The sequence below is a fragment of the Tursiops truncatus genome, chromosome 2 (assembly GCF_011762595.2).
Source record: "Tursiops truncatus isolate mTurTru1 chromosome 2, mTurTru1.mat.Y, whole genome shotgun sequence".
Taxonomy (NCBI): domain Eukaryota; kingdom Metazoa; phylum Chordata; class Mammalia; order Artiodactyla; family Delphinidae; genus Tursiops; species Tursiops truncatus.
Genome location: NC_047035.1, coordinates 50,125,159 through 50,144,338, shown reverse-complemented (window position 1 = coordinate 50,144,338; position 19,180 = coordinate 50,125,159). Strand labels below are relative to the sequence as shown.

General features: G+C 43.0%; 1 protein-coding gene across 2 annotated transcripts in view; it reads right to left on the bottom strand.

Annotated features, from left to right (window-relative positions):
* CDKL1 (cyclin dependent kinase like 1) overlaps positions 1-19,180 on the bottom strand; it is a 61,730-nt gene that overhangs the window by 2,683 nt on the left and 39,867 nt on the right. For both annotated transcript variants that reach the window (XM_033851163.2, XM_033851164.2), the window contains exons 4-9: positions 13,045-13,117; positions 10,583-10,673; positions 9,794-9,994; positions 6,851-6,933; positions 3,194-3,250; positions 1,889-2,044 (exon numbers count right to left, since the gene is read on the bottom strand). In XM_033851163.2, the coding sequence (XP_033707054.1) occupies positions 1,889-2,044; positions 3,194-3,250; positions 6,851-6,933; positions 9,794-9,994; positions 10,583-10,673; positions 13,045-13,117 (661 nt within the window). The remainder of the gene's footprint in view (positions 1-1,888; positions 2,045-3,193; positions 3,251-6,850; positions 6,934-9,793; positions 9,995-10,582; positions 10,674-13,044; positions 13,118-19,180) is intronic.

Sequence of the window (19,180 nt, the reverse complement as noted above, 5' to 3'; positions counted from 1 at the left end):
TAAAATGAAAGCAAGGGAACACATTTTTTTTTGTACAGTACTACATGGCCTTAGGTATCTGAAAAACAAGTACCTTTAAATCAAACAATTGGGACCTACAAGCAACACACAAATTAGTTGGGTTCCCCTAGTCTTTCAAGTAAAAATATTTCCATCAAGACCCTCTTTTTTTTTTTTAATTGGTGCCTATTTCAGTAGCATTTATGGGCAGGTGGCTCATCCTGAGGTTCTAGTCACAACTCTGCTACAAGTCTCACTTTCTGCCATTGACAATCCACTTTAAGTTTTTTTTTTTTTTTTTGGCTGCATTGGGTCTGTTGCTGCGTGTGGGCTTTCTCTAGTTGCGGTGAGCGGGGGCTACTCTTTGTGGTGGTGCACGGGCTTCTCATTTCGGTGGCTTCTCTTGTCGCGGAGCATGGGCTTTAGGCGCATGGGCTTCAGTAGTTGTGGCACAGGGGCTCAGTAGTTGTGGCGCACGGGCTCTAGAGCACAGGCTCAGTTGTTGCGCATGGGCTTAGTTGCTCTGAGGCATGTGGGATCTTCCCGGACCAGCGCTCTAACCCATGTCCCCTGCATTGGCAGGCAGATTCTTAACCACTGCGCCACCAGGGAAGTCCCACTTTTTTTTTTTTTTTTTTGGTATGCAAGCCTCTCACTGTTGTGGCCTCTCCCGTTGCGGAGCACAGGCTCCGGACGCGCAGGCTCAGCGACCATGGCTCACGGGCCCAGCCGCTCCGCAGCATGTGCGATCCTCCCGGACCTGGGCACGAACCCGTGTCCCCTGCATCGGCAGGCGGACTCTCAACCACTGTGCCACCAGGGAAGCCCTAAGTCCCACTTTTTAAAGTTTTAATTCCAGTTTCTTTAAAAGAAGGGATGAGGTTTTCTAAAATCCCCTGTAATTCAAGGGTTCTAAGATTCTTGAACACAAAGAAACAGCAAGATAAGGGGTAACTCTGAGGGGAAAGTCTATTTCCAGTCTGTTTTGCATTAAAAGCATTCTTAATTTCATAACTCTGGTCTTTTAGGGCCCTGGGTTTCATGCTGTACCTGTTCATAATGGACTGTCCACCCTCTCCTCTCCTCCAAACCTCACAAACACCACCCAGGTGCGACTCAGCATACTGGGCAGAGGAGGCTGCAAAGGGAAAGACTAAGACAAGATAATCTATAGCTTAAGGGGTACCCAAGCAGATCCGGAAGCAACCAGGAGCAGCCAGCTCATCTTAATTGTGGTTCCAACTACAGTCCATCCTAAATTATTACAGCTTTTGGCTTATGACAAGACACTTAATGTAAGGCCATTCTGCCACTTTACACCAGTCACAATTCTCCACAGGCTCCCAGTGTGCAGCTTGGATGCTGTGATCTGGTTAAATGCACTGTTCTGCTGCTCCCACTGAAAGCACTCGTCACCACATTTACACTAGCCAACTCTGATGATTAATGGATCAGGGAGGAAAACAGTTCCTTTTTTAGATAAACCTGGAATGTCAATCAATACTGAAGGTAAACATGATGACAGAGAGCTAACCGGGATAAATTTGATTTCGTTTTCCAAAGCATAAGAAGCACGCTTCTTGTCCCTGGCTGGGATCTGTGCTCATGCACACCAAAAGCCCTGGCCCCTGGCTGGCAGCAGGGAGCTGCTGGGCAAGGTCACCTTTAGGATTCTGGGAGAAGGGCCCTTAGCGGGCAGATGTCTTTGGGACCCTGGTTGGTAGATCTTGTGACCTGTGTGTCCTCATGCAGGGATAAAGGTGCTGGAGCTGCAAGCCACAATTGCCACCTCAAGTATAGATTGAGACTCTCCGCACCAGGTGGAAGGTATGAGCTCATTTGAAATTACGACCTTGGATGCTTCTGTAAAGCAGTGCCCCATCTTTACCCGCGGCAGGTGCTTTCGGCTCTGTCTTAGGGTCTTCCCTGTTGATTTCTCATGCTCTTTTGCCAAATCCCCTATTTCTCTGATGCTGTCAAAATACGGATGCCCCAACAGCTGCTCACATGTCAGTCTCTCGGCAGGATTCATGTGGAGACAGCCCTGAAAGAACAGAAAATAACCTCTCCTTACTTCTTTAAAATTGCATTAACTTATTGAAGTCATTTTTTTCTTCTTTGAAAGATTAAACTCTTCAGTTGGGAACAAAAGGGGGGAAAACTTTCGTTCCTTCCACAATCGTTCATGGGTAACCACATAATGAATTAATAAATAGTTTCTAGGAGTAGTAGCAAAAAAAATCATTTTCTCCACCTTGTTCTGTTCCTGAGGCATTTGGCGCTCTGCCCTGAGGGAGTAGGATACGATTTTTGAGTTCACCTCAGTGTCTCACCAGAATAATCCACCTAACCCATTTGGTTCCTTGCCTGTACTTAGTAAAAACTAGTTTTTTATTTACAAAATCACACATAGTAAAAATAAAATTTATACAGCATGTAGCAGAGTCTCTTCAGCACTCTAGTTCTTCCATTCTCCCTTCTAAAATCAGTTATTTTAAGTATATTCTTCCAGAAATAGCCCATGCATTACAAGTATCTATGTATATGTAAGGAAGGAGAGGCATAATATACATCTCTTTATGTTACATCATTCTTAACTATTTGCTTTGCCAGTAAATAGGCCAGAGGGCTCATACTTGGATAGATTAAATCTGACAATTACATACCCCAAGGAACTGTCTCATTTTTTAAAATTATAAATGCATCAGTAAATGTTTTAAATACTTTTTGAAATGGGTGGGACCTTGTCTGTAACTTGCAAACATTTTAATTGGTACCTCATTTTACATAAGGGCTATTATATTTCTGAAAATGTGTATATAAATCAAGTTTTAAAATCAAAACCTATTTCCAATATACTAGGGAGTTGGCTATTTAAAAGAATCCTATGGCTAAACATTTTTTTGAAGAAAAGGATCCTTTTGTAAAACAAACCACCCCAATCTTAAATTTCTATTTTGTGTTAATTTAGATTTCAAATACAGTTTAAGTTTATTTAAAGTGAAAAATACTTTCAGATGTTTTCACTGTTATGTGACCCATTTTAAAAAATGGAAAATATGTATACTTTTCAAAGGAGAAGGAGAATTCTAAAAGGAACACTTTTCAATCCATGGATTGACATACAACATTCAGATTCCCTAGTGATGCAGCTGCCGTGTGCTTCCAGGTCTGTTGGAAGCCATGATTTTACCTTTAAGAGCCCCAGGGCAGGATAAGAGATGTTTGGAAATTTTAATTCAAGTGGTTCCTGTTAAAGAAAAGAAAACAGGGATTTTATTTACAGCATATGTTCAAATATAAGGTTACCCCAGATTGAATTTCTTTTGAGTGAGAGAAGCATCTTCCTGGCACCTTCTTCGCCTCTTCCACTCTCTGCCCACCCCACCTCCCTGTGTCTGTTTCATAAGCTCCTTCTTTCCCCACCTCCAAATTGTTTTATAAGCTCCTTCTCTCCCCACCTCCAAATTGCTTTTCCAAATTTTCTTCCTAACCATTAACCCCCTTCACTTCCTGAAGAACTGATGCAGGTAGCAAATTGTGAGGGAATACTAAGGAGAGGAAAAAAACCCAAAACACTCGTCAAGCAATTGTTATTTCCTTTTTTTCTGCCTCAACTTATATAACTTGCCTTGCCTTAGAATAATTTTTGGCATTTATCTTGGCATTTATAGAAAGGGGCTCTGATTATTGCACTTATTGACATTTACATAAAGGGAGCTACAAAATAGATTTTTTTCCCGACCCAGAAAATGTTTCTTGGTTTTCTGGAATAAACACTGTTCTCTCATCCCACAAGAGCCTGCTGTTTCCCTGATCATCCTACTGTTTAAAGAGTCTCCCGAGCAGACAATTCATCAATCTCCCTTTGGCCCTTTAAGGCTATTTTGCTCCAGTCACAGGCAGGAGACAATCAGGAATAATAAACACTATAAAGTAGAAGGAATGCCTATGTCAGGCAGACAGGCCAGTTAAAGAGATATACAGCTGATAAAGAGGCTAAAGAGGAGGGGAGCTGAGAAATTAAGAGCTAGCCAAGCGGAGTCAAATAAATGACCAGGTGTGTTGTGTGTTTAAAGATGGCAGTTCCCTGGTGCTGCCATCAAGATTAAGAGCACAGTGTTACCTGGGACAGGGGAACCAGCCAACAACAACCAATTCCTGAGTGTGCAGTTATTCATCACTAATAAGAGATAGGAAACTCCAAAACTGAGGCTCTTCAGACCAACAGGGAAAAAAAAAATCCTAAAGCGGGTTTGTATCAGCCTTTGAGAGCGGCCCTCTCCACCCCCATAGCTAAACTATTTCTCTTGCTATTTCTGTGTGTTGAATCTGAGCACCTCTGGGGATTGCCTTGACATTGCTGACATTGAGCCCTGCTGTCTCAGCAAGGACGCCTGGGACGAGGCCGGCTGGTTGGCTGTGATAGGATGGGCCCATCCCGCCTGCTTAGCCGGTTTCCCTGCCCCAGAAGCAAGCAGGCCTCTCTGGGGCAGGGTTGCTGACCCGCAGAGGGACTGGGGCACAGATGTTCAACCAGCACAGCCCCCCCACTTCTTCCTGTGTTTCTGTCAACAGGAAATCCCCTGCAGCACAACCTCTGGGAAACCATAGGAAGCCTTTTACACTGATGAAACTGATGAAACCTGGGTTGTTTCGGAGGCTTCCCCGGTAGAAAAGCGAACAGGAAATCGCTAAGGGATATTTAGCGTGAAACTGGGAACGTCCAGGTCACAAGGGAGCCGGCTGGGTCACCTCCCATATGTCAGGTGTCATTCCTGCTTCTGCGGCCCCGCAGGCTCCCAGCTGCCCCACTTTTCCTATTCCTAGCGCTGCAGGAGCAGGGGTGGCGGGGAAGTGGGAGGTGGGAGACTTCACTGCAGGACAGGCCAAGAGGTTGGGAGAACAGACAGCTCCAGTGGAACTGGATGGACCTTCCATCTGGAAACTGAGTAATGGAGAAGGGTTAGTTTCAGTTTGAAAGTACCTTCCTTAGGCAGTAGGAACTCAGGATCTCACAGACCTTAACTGTGCTCAGAATGTTTCTGAGTATAATACAGGCTCATTAGAAGACTTTTGAAAATATTAAAAAACCATAAAGAAAGAAACAAATCATCCCACCACAAAGAGACATTCACTGTTAATATTTTGGTATATATCTTTGCAGCCATTTATTTCACTAACGTAAAAATCTTTGCCTGATTTTCCAGAGGTTGTCATATTATTTTATATTTATACATGTAAATGTGTATATTTATTAAATATTTATTACTTTTATGTCAAATTATATATACTGTTTTGTAACTTTCTTTTTCATTTAGCAATATGTTGCGGACATTTTTTTAGGTGATTACATACGAATCTATTTTTATTAGCTATGTGGTACTTCTATTGTAAGGACATACCATAACTTATTTAATTAATTCCCCACTGATGGAGCACTAAAGGAAATGATTTCTATTAAAGAATGTCATGAGAAATGCAAATCGAAACTACAATTAGTTATCACCTCACACCGGTTAGATTGGGCATCATCAGAAAATCTACAAACAATAAATGCTGGAGAGGATGTGGAGAAAAGGGAACCCTCTTGCACTGTTGGTGGGAATGTAAACTGATAGAGCCACTATGGAGAACGGTATGAAGGTTCCTTAAAAAACTAAAAATAGAATTACCCTATGACACAGCAATCCCACTTCTGGGCATATACCCTGAGACGACACAATTCAAAACGACACACGCACCCCAATGTTCATTGCAGCTCAATTTACAATAGCCAGGTCACTGAAGCAACCTAAATGTCCATCAACAGATGACAGGATAAAGAAGATGTGGTATATATATATATATGATGGAATATTATTCAGCCATAAAAAGGAATGAAACTGGGTCATTTGTAGAGATGTGGATGGACCTAGAGACTGTCATACAGAGTGAAGTAAGTCAGAAAGAGAAAAACAAATATCGTATATTAACGCATATATGTGGAATCTAGAAAAATGGTACAGGTGAACCGATTTGCAAGGTAGAAACAGAGACAGAGATGTAGAGAACAAACGTATGGACACCAAGGGGGAAAAGGGGTGGTGGTGGGATGAACTGGGAGACTGGGATTGACACATATACACTAATATGTATAAAATGAGAACCTGCTGTATAGCACAGGGAACTCCACTTTGCTGTACAGCAGACACTAACACAACACTGTAAACCAACTATACCCCAATTAAAAAAAAGAATGTCATATCTTTATGCTTTTGTCTAATAGTTTCATTGGAATAAATTCTTGAAAGTGGGTTAGGATATGCATGTTTTAAATTTTCTTCAATTTTTGAAAAATGTGTTTTCCACACATTGGCCATAGGGGACAGGTATGAGAGTAAGGCTGGCCAAGCAAGTTCATCACCGTTTTCCCCCAGTCTGGGAGTGAAAGCGCAGTAGAGTAGGGGGTTTGGACAACGCTGGATTTTCCCTGGATGAGTCATTGTCTAAAAGTTAATTGGCTCTGAGCTTCATAGCTTCCACTGCTGAAAATGATGAAGGACAGGTGAGGCTGGGGCAGGTAGCTCTGCATTCCTGTCCAAGATGCTGGCTAAGCTCTATCAGCAATCTGTAACTTAGCACTGAAGGCCATGATCTTGCTAGTCAATTTGTCCCAGTTTTCTTTCTTACTCTTAGACTGATCTTCCATTGCCAAGTGGACCATGGGGCTCAGGCTGGTGCATAACTACCAAAACCTAGTTAGCCTGCAACTCCTCATGTACATTCATCGAGTGAGAATGATCCCCCTTAAACACCCTGGTAACCTTAGCTCTGACATGCAGAGCTCTTTCCAAAGTGGGTCACTCACCATATCTTCAGGGTCTGGAATTTTTACCCCACTGAAGTACTGATTTGTGCTAAATACTTGATGGTGCCTAGGAATGAGGTCTCCTTTGGACAAGAAGAAAGAGAAAGGTAAAATTAGATAGGTTGTATATATTACAAAATACTGAGTATAGCTCCCTGAAATTAACATGATATTATAAATCAACTATACATCAATAAAAATTTAAAAAAAAACAAAAAAAACCCCACAAAAAATAAATAAATAGAAAATAAAGTCTTTTTCATCCTCTCAAAGAAAATTAGATCAGTTAGCAAGCACTGCTCTATGGTTTCCTTCCACTGGTGCTATGTTGGTCAGTGCCTATACCTACAAAGGCTGCAATTTGCTTCTCCAATCAGAGGGAGAGGCACTGAGGGAACTTTCAACAAACTGTGCCGAGACCCACGGTGGGTGGAGTACTGTGTTAGGCACAGAGAAGGCATGAACGGAAACTAAAGGCTGCAACGTTCTTGCCCCTCAAAGGCTCACAAAATGTTTGAGGAGTCCAAACCAAACAACTCAGAAGCGTGTGCGTGCACACACACATACACACACTAACAAATAATGGCTTTTTTTAAATAGCGAAAGTATGCTGGAGAGGGTGTGGAGAAAAGGGAACCCTCTTGCACTGTTGGTGGGAATGTAAATTGATACAGCCACTATGGAGAACAGTATGGAGGCTCCTTAAAAAACTAAAACTAGAACTACCATACGACCCAGCAATCCCACTACTGGGCGTATACCCTGAGAAAACTATAATTCAAAAAGATACACGCACCCCAATGTGCACTGCAGCACTATTTACGATAGCCAGTACATGGAAGCAACCTAAATGCCCATCAACAGGCGAATGGATAAAGAAGATGTGGTACATGTATACAATGGAAGATTATTCAGCCATAAAAAGGAAGGAAATTGGGTCATTTGTATAGACATGGATGGACCTAGAGACTGTAATACAGAGTGAAAGAAAGAGAAAAACAAATATCGTATATTAATGCATATTTGTGGAACCTAGAAAAATGGTACAGATGAACCATTTGCAGAGCAGAAATAGAGACACAGATGTAACAAACGTATGGACACCAAGGGGAGGAAGCGGCGGGGGGGGTGGTGGTGGTGGTGGTATGAATTGGGAGATTGGGATTGACATGTATACACCAATATGTATAAAACAGATAAGTAATAAGAACCTGCTGCATAAAAAATAAATTAAATTAAATTTTAAAAATTAGCAAAAGTGCAACAACCACAAATCAAAATCATATTCACTGAATACTGATGGGTCCAGATAAAAGTGTATTGGCCTAGCGCTTAGAACAGTGCCTGACACGTAGCAAGCACTCAATGAATATCTGAGAAAGGAAGGGTTAGGGTTTGGAAAGGAGCACAGAAAGGGAAGGAGGGAGGGAGGAAACAAAGCATGAAAGATCTAGCTAGAAGGAATATGTTTCCAAATTGGAACCACCTTTACTTGTTTTACCAAATAGCAATCACTTGGAAATCCCACTTTATGTACTGTCTAGAAGCACTAAAGATGTGAAGTAATAAAACAAAAGGAGCATTTCCATATTCTGGGGGATTATGTGAGGCTCACCTGCCCACATTTCAGCCAAATAAGCTAAAATCGCCCTCATGTAAAATTCCAGGGATATGACACCTGAAGAGGAATTTTGTTCAGAGAACAGATGGAGATGCTCAGAAGGGCACCCCTGGCACACCCAGGCCCACTTCCCAGAGCAGAGTGAACAGTGAAAGCCTGCCAGCCAGGGCCCCGGGAACGCTGCTATTGGACTGGGCTGGAGTTCCAACCTCAGGGTATCAAGTTGGCTAAATTTACCAGTTTGTCTCGGAACTTTACCTTTCACTCAAATCCAAAAACTGCTGTCCTTGCCCATTTTGGACGAGCAGACAAAATATGCTCTCTAATGCCTTGTCCCAGGTCTCAGTGAGCTTCCTTTCCTCATGAGCACATTGTCTGTACCTTAATAACCTTCTTCCACCGGAGAGCTGGGGGGTAGGACATGGACATAGTGCCCAAAAATCACTGGGAAAACACAGTGCCCCTGGCAGGGCTCCAAGGTGACTTACATGTCACTCAGCAAAAGCTACCAGCAAATATTTACTGCCTACTGTGTGCAGATGTTGGTGGAGGATAAATAGAAATAAAAGACAGGATCAGCCTCAGGCAGCTTACAGCACCTTTGGAATGATGCAAGCACAAGACACAAGTACAAGACAAGACATGGCAACAGCAGATGCTACATGAGTTTCAAGGGAAAAAAGTTTGCTTCAAACTGGGAGTCATAGCTCAACTCCCTGACTTCTGAAGGGATCAATGACTGCTCACAGATCTGTTCATCTGTCCCTTGCTTCCCCCTCTTCTCCTCCCCCCTATTCCCCAAGAGTAGAAACAAAGGAAAGGACTTTGGGGGTGGGAAAGTAAAACAAGAAGGGTGACATAAGAAGAACCAGGCTTTCTTCCCGACACTTAGAAGGTTGAGCATCTTCTAAATAGCATCTGAATAATCCGAACTAGCCCGACAGGCTGGAGTCAAGGACATCCAGAGAATGAATTACCACATCATAATAAATGAAGCGAAACACAACAGCATTCTGTAGACTGCTAGGCCCTTATAGAAATGTATGTTTTTATTGTTGCTATCATCATTCTTCGGAGTTTAACTTGATCCAAACTATGTTGAAGAGAGAATCTTGTGTCTTTTTGGACAATTAGAACATACTCAAAATCGCTGATTCTTTTTCTTAAAACAAACCTGGACCTTTAATGGAGCCATTTCCTTGAGACTTTCCCTCTTTGTGACTGTAAAGGGCATTAGATGAGACTAGGAACTTGGCTCTGCCCAGCACTGACACGGGTAAAACTATCCAGTTTCCAAAAGGCGGGACAGAAACACCACTTACCCAAGGTTTTCCTAATCAGATAGAGCTGATCCACATCTGATTTTCCGGGCCACAGAGGCACTCCTGACAGCAGCTCAGCAAAGACACAGCCAATTGCCCAAACGTCTACTGGGGGGCCGTACTGCATGTCCCCCACCAACAGCTCTGGGGAGCGGTACCACCTGGTGGCCACATAGTCTGTATAGTAGTCACTTGGTCCAGCTGGCCAGTGATGGGACATGGAAAACAGAGAGAGCAGTGCAAGCGAGGAATCAAAACCAGGAGGGGGAAGACCTGAGAAATCAAGCTTGTGCTCCATCTGTGGCTTTCCTAAATCAGTGGTTCACAATACTGGGTGCACATTAAAATCACTTGGAATACAGTATTTTAAAAGTTACTGATGTTTGGGTTCCCCCCCAGCCCAATTAAACCAGAATCCCTGGAGGGGTATCAGTATAGTTTTTATAATTAAGAGTTTATAGTTTCCCAGATGATTCTAATCTACAGCCGAGGTTGAAAACCACTCTTCTAAAACAGTAGTTCTAAAATGTACTATTTTAGCAAAACATGGTAGAAACCAGGAGGGTAACATACTTTTTAATAAGCACTTTACTGTGGTAAAATTTACAGATAGCATACATTTTAAACCAGTGTATATCGACATGTTTTCAATTAATTGCAGACGTGTAATTTATAGCAAGCTTATGCCCTAAATATACAGGAACCAGCTTTCTGTAACATTTAGATTCTTTATCATATTAAAAATCTTTCCAGCTTTGACACTTAACTAAAGAAAACTTCAATACTCACTCAAAAGCCGAGCAAATCCAAAGTCGCAAAGCTTAATCACAGAATGTTTTGTGACGAGGATGTTTTCTGGCTTTACATCTCTGTGTATGCACTAATCACAAACACCAAACCAAAGCAGATTAGAAAGGAGCAACTACAATACATGGACTGAATAAAACCTATGAATATTTAGCAAATATTTGAGAAATCGTTTGAACCTCTCACTGGCCTTTTGGAAAACAGACTACAGAACAGCAGCCTAAAATAAACCTAGTACCATACCCATCACAGCCTGAGTCAGCCCAGATTCCTGAAGGGTCCCTAAAGACCAACAAGTGTGAAAGGAAAAATGAAAGTAGGGTAGCCAGATAAGCAACAATTTTTTAGTATAAGTATGCCCCACGCAATGTTTGGGACATATTTATACTAAAGTGTTATGATTGCTCACCTGAAATTCACATTTAACTGGGTGTCCTGTATTTAATCTGGCTACCTTAGGTGACAGGGAAAATGTTAAAAGGCTCTGGGTGAGGCCTGCAGCATGGCTGCAGGAGCTGCAAGTTGGTGCCTAAGCAGAATTCACAATCCAGTTGTTTAACTGAGAACAGAACACATTCCGCCTGGTAAACAGGACAAGCCCTGGGCCTACTGAGATAAGCTGGGAAAGAGAAGGGCGGGAAGCAGCAGCTTGCCAAGACACCTCCCTTCCAACTCTGACATTCGTCCCCACCAGATAAATAAGAGCAGGCAGTGCTCACCCTCTGGGGAGTCGCTAGATGTCAGCTCCGTCCCACACACATCCAGCCTTCTTTCTGTGCCTCCACCCCACGGGATGTAGTCCCCATGCCAGAGTTTAGACACAAATCACCTGTGGTTTCCAGACTACAGCTGACATTGCTTAACAGGGTGATGCTGGAAGAATGTTTAAGAATCTTCACATGATTTTCTTATTAAATAACAATTTTTTGGCAAGGAACAAATCAACAACCTAATTAAAATTACATAAAAACAACCGTGGGGCCATAGTACTGTTCAGGTTCCTAATAACCTTCCCTTCTTCCAAGTGTTTTCCTCTCTGGAGGAGAATGTTGGAGACTTCGCGGCTGATACCCTGGGATGATCTTGACTCTCTAGAATCTGGAGAGATGACAGAGCTTCCTCTTGGGCCTGGCCTAGTTCTCACTCCAAAGGATCTTCGGGGTGAGACCTCAGTGTGTTTCCCCATGGGTATTTATTATTCTGGAAAAACTGGGGGGAAATAACTGAATTATTCTATTACAATCTATCTGATTCTCAGCAAATAATGGCCCTGAGATCTCCACTTTTTTTTTTACCACTGGCTTCAAATATTATTATAAATGGGTACACCCCTGAATATCATGATGACAGATGGTCAGAAGTACTTGTAAGCAAGAATGTGCTCCTATTCTGCTCTGGGAATTCTTTACAAGTTTCTACAACCCTCCCCCCCCATGCACATGTGGCCAAACAGCTTCAGGGGCTCTCCAGGGAACTGTGGTATGCGGATATATTTGTTCTTAGTGTCTCTGCTTTTCCCCACCAGGGCCTTTCTGCAGTCTCTCTTGCTCCCCCATCCTAAAACCTGCTCTCAGGAAACTGCTAGCCCTCACTCGCAGTACCTATAAGGTGTCCACGCCCCCTGCTATGCATGCATTTGGACAAGGACTGTAGCCGTGAGCTAGGTGGAGGAACAGCCGGGAGAAGTGCCGCCTACTCTCATATTTGCTTCTCTGGGAAGGCAGCTTCAGGGAAAAAAAAACCATTTAGAACAGCGTGAGGAAGGGGATTCAGCCCCACCAGTGAAATTGGACCCTGGCTGTTGTCAGGATGACATATTGCGGTAAATTGCCCTTGTGGCCAAAATGAAGCTCTGATGTTGGAGTCTGGCTTCTGTGCACAGGGACTGGGCCATGTTGTTTTGGAAGGAACAGCAGGGTTCCCAGCATCTGTGAAGTCACACCACCTGGGCAGCGGTCCACTGTGCTTCCCGCCAGCCTCGCTGTGGCTGGGAGTGCTAGAGGTTTCCACTGGCTGCTTTGTTGCAGACTTGGCACCTCTATCTCACCAACGCAGACACTAGTACGTGTGCATGGCACTTGAGACTCCACATACTACCCTCAACAAGCATGAGCCACCTGGGGTTCCCCTCCCCAATTTCAGAGTATTTTGAGGGTTCCAGACCAACACGGACTCCAAGTGAATGGGATTCTACCTTAAATCTGAGCAGTTCCTAAGCAACGTAAAAATAACTACTTTCTTAAAATCATAAAAATGCATCTTTAAAACCTGAACAAGAAGGACTAGCTAGGTTGGCATTTTTAGCGTCTACTTACCCCAACCAGGCTTACGAAGATTTGGGTAAAAAATTCTATCCACAAAAGTATGATATAAACTTTGTACAAAGGCTCCACCTCAACTTAAGGGCAGCCTTCTGGTTTTTAGAGGGAGATCATGAGACTTACATTGTGTTTATGGCAAAAATTTACGGCTTGCAATGTCTGCCAAGTTATGCTCTTCACAAGATGTTCTGGTACCCTATTAAAAAAAAAAAAAAGCAACACAGACACATTCTTTAGTGTTGCCATGGAATTCAGCTCAAAAAAAGAAAAAAGCAAACCAAGACAGGCTTAAGTAGTGGAAAATCCTAGGTCACACATACAGTCATCTAACTCATGCGACAGGCATTCCAGGGGTCCAAAGTGTAGAGAACACATGATCAGAACACTGCTGAATTCCAGGGACAGCAAGGTAACAACAATGTAACATCTACGTCTATAGGGAGGGACCAGGAAGACCCACAGGGATTTCAACGAGTACTTAAGACCACCTACCTCGAACATCTGTGGCACCACTGGGAACCTGCCTGGTGACTTGAGCTCCGTCTCAAGTTACCAGGCAGGTAACAAAAAAGGAGCTTTTTGTTGATGGCACGTTATTAGTAAATATCAAGCATGAAAGATGCTGTTTATTTTTTCAAGTTGCCCCAACTGATGGCCTTGAAGCAGAACTCATCTTCCACAGGTGGGCACATGGTTTCTTCAGATTCCTTAGGCAGCACTTTTATTATTATTATTTATGCTTGCATTGGGTCTTCTTTGGGGCACACGGACTCCCCTCTAGGCTTCGCGGCATGTGGGATCTTCCCGGACCAGGGATTGAACCCGTGACCCCTGCATTGGCAGGCGGACTCCCAACCACTGTGCCACCAGGGAAGCCCCAGCACTTTTTTTTTTTTTTAAGGTAATGAAGATTTTACTGATGGTAAGGAAGAGGTTTACATTGCACACCAGGCAACAGAAGGTCATAATAAGTAGACGCCCACATAGGCATCTTGGTTCTTTCCTCACACCATTCCTCTCTGGTAGCTGGCTGCATCCTGTTCACATCTCCCTGCCCTGTTCTCTATTACAGCATCTAAACCTCATGCCACTGCTCCCAGCACTTGCTCCCTGACTCTAAGCTTACATAACCAGGGCAAACAGTGGCCCCAGTAGGTCCTTTGTGTGAATCAGAAAACGGTACCTGCTCTGAGAGCATTATTTTTAAAAAATATTAGGCAATGAGCAAAACGAACTACAGAGAGAGTACATTTATTTTCAAAGACCCCCGCCCACCAGTTAGACTTAACTGTTTTTACAAATCAAACATTAAACAATGTTGTGATCCTCAGCCAGAACTAATATGTACACCAGGGAGGAAGCTCTGGAGTACTTGTGTCAAGGTGACCCAAAAAAGTCACTTCCAGCCTCCGGGAGGGGCTATGAGGCCACTGTTGTCACAGGCCAGATGTTCAGGAAATCCTTTCAAGCAGATAAGGGGAAGCTGGAACAGTGGGACAATGTGGAGGAAATGAAGAGGCCACTTCCATGAAGAAGAGCTGGGACATTCCTGGGCTGAAGTAGCTTTTCTCCAAATTCCCTTCCTTATTCTAGTGACATAAAGGTACAGATGCCAGAAAATCTCACCTGTCTAGAAAGAAGGCCTAGAAAGATACAACTAAGAAGAGGACATTTCAGGGGACGTGCTTTCCCCCAGCCTCCATTTTTTACCCAGAAAAAAATAGAATATATGTTGATTATGTAATGAATTAACTATTAATATAAGGTTACTCAGTACCAGGCAATTTTAGTCTCTAAGAACATTTCCCAAAAGAAATTACGGGGCTTCCCTGGTGGCGCAGTGGTTGAGAGTCCGCCTGCTGATGCGGGGGACACGGGTTCGCGCCCCGGTCCGGGAGGATCCCACATGCCGTGGAGCGGCTGGGCCCGTGAGCCATGGCCGCTGAGCCTGCACATCCGGAGCCTGTGCTCCGCGGCGGGAGGGGCCACAGCAGTGAGAGGCCCGCGTGGCGCAGGAAAAAAAAAAAAAAAAGGAATTACGCAAAAAGAGCATTTAAAAGTAAATTATAATAGCGTACCATTAGCGCTCCTCTAACACTAAGCACCTTGTTACAGTCTTCAAACGTAAAAATTCTGTTCAAGCTACTTAGTATCGTCTTGGGTCAGCTACTCACTCCACTTTTTTTTTATATATATATTTTATTATTTATTTAGGCTGAGCCGGTCTCAGCTTCAGCAAGCGGATCCTCGCTGGGCATGCATGATCTTTCAGTTGCAGCATGCAGACTTCTTAGTTGCGGCATGCAGACTCTTAGTTGCGCACACATGAGGGATCTAGTTCCCCGACCAGGGATCAAACCCGGACCTACTGTATCGGGAGCACGGAGTCCCACTCACTGGACCACCAGGGAAGCCCCTCACTTCACTTCTTGATTACTCTGTTTCTGCTCTGGAATGCCAGGGCCTCAGATTCTATCTCTAAGACCCCTTTTAGCTGAGGATGATAGGAGCCAGGTTTTTCACTGTTGGTGGAGGGAGTTACGGATATGGAAAGGAAGAAAAATAGAATCTATTCTGTGGCGCCTCACTGGGACTGGATACTCACATATGTACAGAGGGCGCTGTGCTGAAAAGGGTGCTATCTTATACACATGCTCCAGAAAGCTTTTCTGCTTAGGACAACATCTGACGGAGTGGTTAAGGTGATGAGAAGCGGCCCAATTTGGACTATATTTTAAAAATAGAGTCTTCAGGATTTTCTGAGAGATTGGATGTGAGATTCAGAGAGAAATCAAGGAATGACACCAAGTAATTAGCCTAAGTTGCTGGTTTATGGTGGGGCCCTTTACTGTGGAGAATGCTTGGGGAGAAGCCGGGGAGGGGAAGGGAGGGTGGATGGGTGAGATGCTTCTCAGCCATGCAAGGGAAGACTCTGGGAAAGGAGTTCTGAATTCAGAAGGAAGGTCCAGAGGGATAAATTTGGGAAGCATAAGCATAATGATGGGATTTACAGGCCTAGGAGTGGATGAAGCCACCTAAGGAATGAATCCAGAAAAAAGAAGAGAAGGTCAAGCCCTGAGGCCCTGCAACATGTAGAGATCAGAAAGAGGAGGGGGACCCAGCAAGAGACTGGGGTTGAACACCAAGTGAACTAAGATGACACTCAAGAGAACACAGTGTCACTGAAGCCAACTGATAAAAGTGCTTCAAAGGACTTCTGGGTTAAGATGGTGGATTAAACACACCCATCTATTTCACTCTCTCCTAAAACCTAACTAGAACGCCACTGAAGCTCAATCTAAATATAATAAGACATCATCTCACCCTCAGGCAGCTTATAGTATCTTTGGGAAAATAAAAGTACAAGACAAGACATGGTGACAGCAGGTGAGAGCTACAGCTGTCCCTCTGGAGCCCACTGAGCTGTGGTCCAACTTGACAGAGGTACTCCCTCCAGGGAGGGTGGAATGGAATCCATCTTCCACTCGTGGGAAGAGGTGCAGGAGAAGTGCACTCCTGGGTCCTCCACCAGTGTGACCTCACGGCACTCCTCCTGCCTGCTTTGGGGACTTTGTTTCACCCCCAGGAACATAAAAGCTTCCTTTTATGTTACTCCTCCAAGGAGTAAGGGGGTATCATTAGAAATATCTGTGGTCTAGATTTCTGTGTGACTGTACCATCATTTTAGCCAATTGGAGACAGAGATCCTTGGCCACACTAAGTAAGCAAACCCAGAAAGAGGAAGACCGGAGATCCAGGAAGTGGTGAATCAAACTATAGAGAAATTCCAAGAGGGGATTCAAAGGATGACAGCAAAGGGAAGTCCCAGGAGGACAGCTGGTCAGCGGGCTTGGAGAACAGCAAGCCAAACAGATGGAGAATGGGGGTCTAAAGGCAGGATATCACCAAGGGGGCAAAAAAGTGAACTAATGGATTACCTGATTTGATTAGCCTGTGGAAAAGTATGCTGAGAGACTATTAAAAAGAGTGCAAAAAGTTAGCAATAGAATACTAAGCAAATTTAAAAAGCAAGGCAAATATAATTTGCAGAAAAAATACAAAAAGAAACCCTAGTATGGTAAAATGCTCAGCTATAAGTAATATTTACAGGCTGGGAACAGTGAATGCTGAATTAATAAAATTTTAATGTAACTACTTGGGGGGAGAAGGGGAAGCAGAGGAAATAATGGTGTAAGAGAGCGAAATCCTCATCTATCAGAATAGTCTGTAGATAATGTCTAAAAATGTCTAAAAATTAATACATCAAGAAATAGCAGTACATCACTATTTTTATTACATTACATTGCTAGATTTAATTTGCTAAGGTTTTTTACACCTAAGTTCACAAGGGATATTCACCTGTCATTTTCTTTCCTTGAAATGTCCTCATCTAGTTTTGGTATCAGGTTATAGTGGTCTCACAATATGATTTGGAAAGTACTTCTTCCTGCTATATTTTCTGAAAGAGTTTGTGTAGGATTGCTATTATTTCTACCTTGTATGTTTGAAGGAATTCATTCATCAAATATTTTAATAATAGAAACCAAAGTAGCATGACTATAAGGAAAAAATATATATAAATCCACATCATTGGTGATAAGGTGAATTGGTTCAGTTTGACAAACCCTATGAGCCGATAATCCCATTTTGAGAACTTCTAAAGAAAAAGTGCAAAAGAAGAAAAATCTTCTTTTTGTAGGAAGATTTTGAGAGTAGAATCATTTATCAGACAAGACACTGAAAATGGCCTCAATATTCAACAATGGAGGAACAGTTAGATGGTAATGTAACTAGATGTAATATCTTATAGTTAATAATAGATCTAAAAATTATACTGCAACATACTTAGAAACGCACATGAGGGGTTTCCCTGGTGGTCCAATGGTTAAGACTCCGTGCTTCCACTGCAGGGGGCGCAGGCTAGATCCTGGGTTTGGGAACTATGATCCCACATGCCTGCCGAGAGGAGAGGCGGGCAGGAGGGTGGGGCGTGGTGGAGAGAAATGCATATGAGAAAATATTAAGTGAAGAACAGAATTGGGGGGAAAAGTCATTTCATCACAGCAACACGGAGAATGTGCTGCTTCGTCTGGTAGGGCGGCCAGCAGCCTGGCTCCTTTTACAATGGTCTTCAGGTTTTCGTATACAGACACTTAGTTTTGTCAGCACACCCAGACAGTATCCATTTCAAAGGGGCAGGCGAACATTACACAAATTTACTAGCCTGATATGTAAAGCCAGAATGCTAATTTATTCATCCATCTTTAAATACTGAGTGCCAGCTTATGCTCTCGTTGTAGGCAATTCCATAGAGAAACTCAAGTTCTAATGAGAATGGTGTTTGGTGAGCAAAGAGTTGGAATGAGAGAAAGTACACAGTTTGACTGGTTATTGCCTTTATGCTGAGACAGTTTAGTTGCACCCATCTCCAAGTTAGGAAGCTGTCGTCCTTAGATAAAATGTGTGTAATCAGTCACATCTAACCAGCCCGGCAGCCTCCTATCCCTTTAAGGATGCTTTGCATATCTCTGCCCTGATGCATAATGTGTTGGTTTCACAAAATAACTCCCAGAAAGCAAACTTCTGTCTCTCCTTCCAAGTTTTGGAACGGATGGACTATGACCCTAATGTCCTGATAACAAAATTGAAATGAACAGAGAGAAACCTAAACAACTGCTGTGTGAAAGTGAACAGATTAAACTGCATTTTAAACACGTCTTCAGAAATAAGAGAGACGAGAGAGATGACAAAGAAAGACCATGGATCTCTTCCCAGGTTCTCCATACAGTAACGGTCCTTTCCACCACTGCTCCTCTAATATCTGTCACATTACAAGAAGTCAAGCAATCAACATCCATTCAAGCTTCATTTCTACACAAGGTTACAACAAAGATGGGGACGAAAGGGCTGGCCAAGCTCCTATAGAAATAATATGTTCTTTGAAATTTATCTTATAGAAATATTTATGTTTACTGTAGCCTTATTATTAGAGAAAAACTAGAAACAATCTAAATATTTATCAATGGGGGGGTTGAATAAAGAAACCATGGTATATTTGCACCATGGAATTCGATACCATTTAAAAAATATAAAAGTAGAGATATAGGTATGAATAGGGAGACAGCTCCCAAACACACTTACAAAATGAACAGTATGTAGAGTTCAATCTCTTTAAATACATATATGCATAGAAAAATAATTAGGAAACCATTTCTCAAACTTTATTTCTATATGTTTCTGTGTTGCTTGACATTTTTAC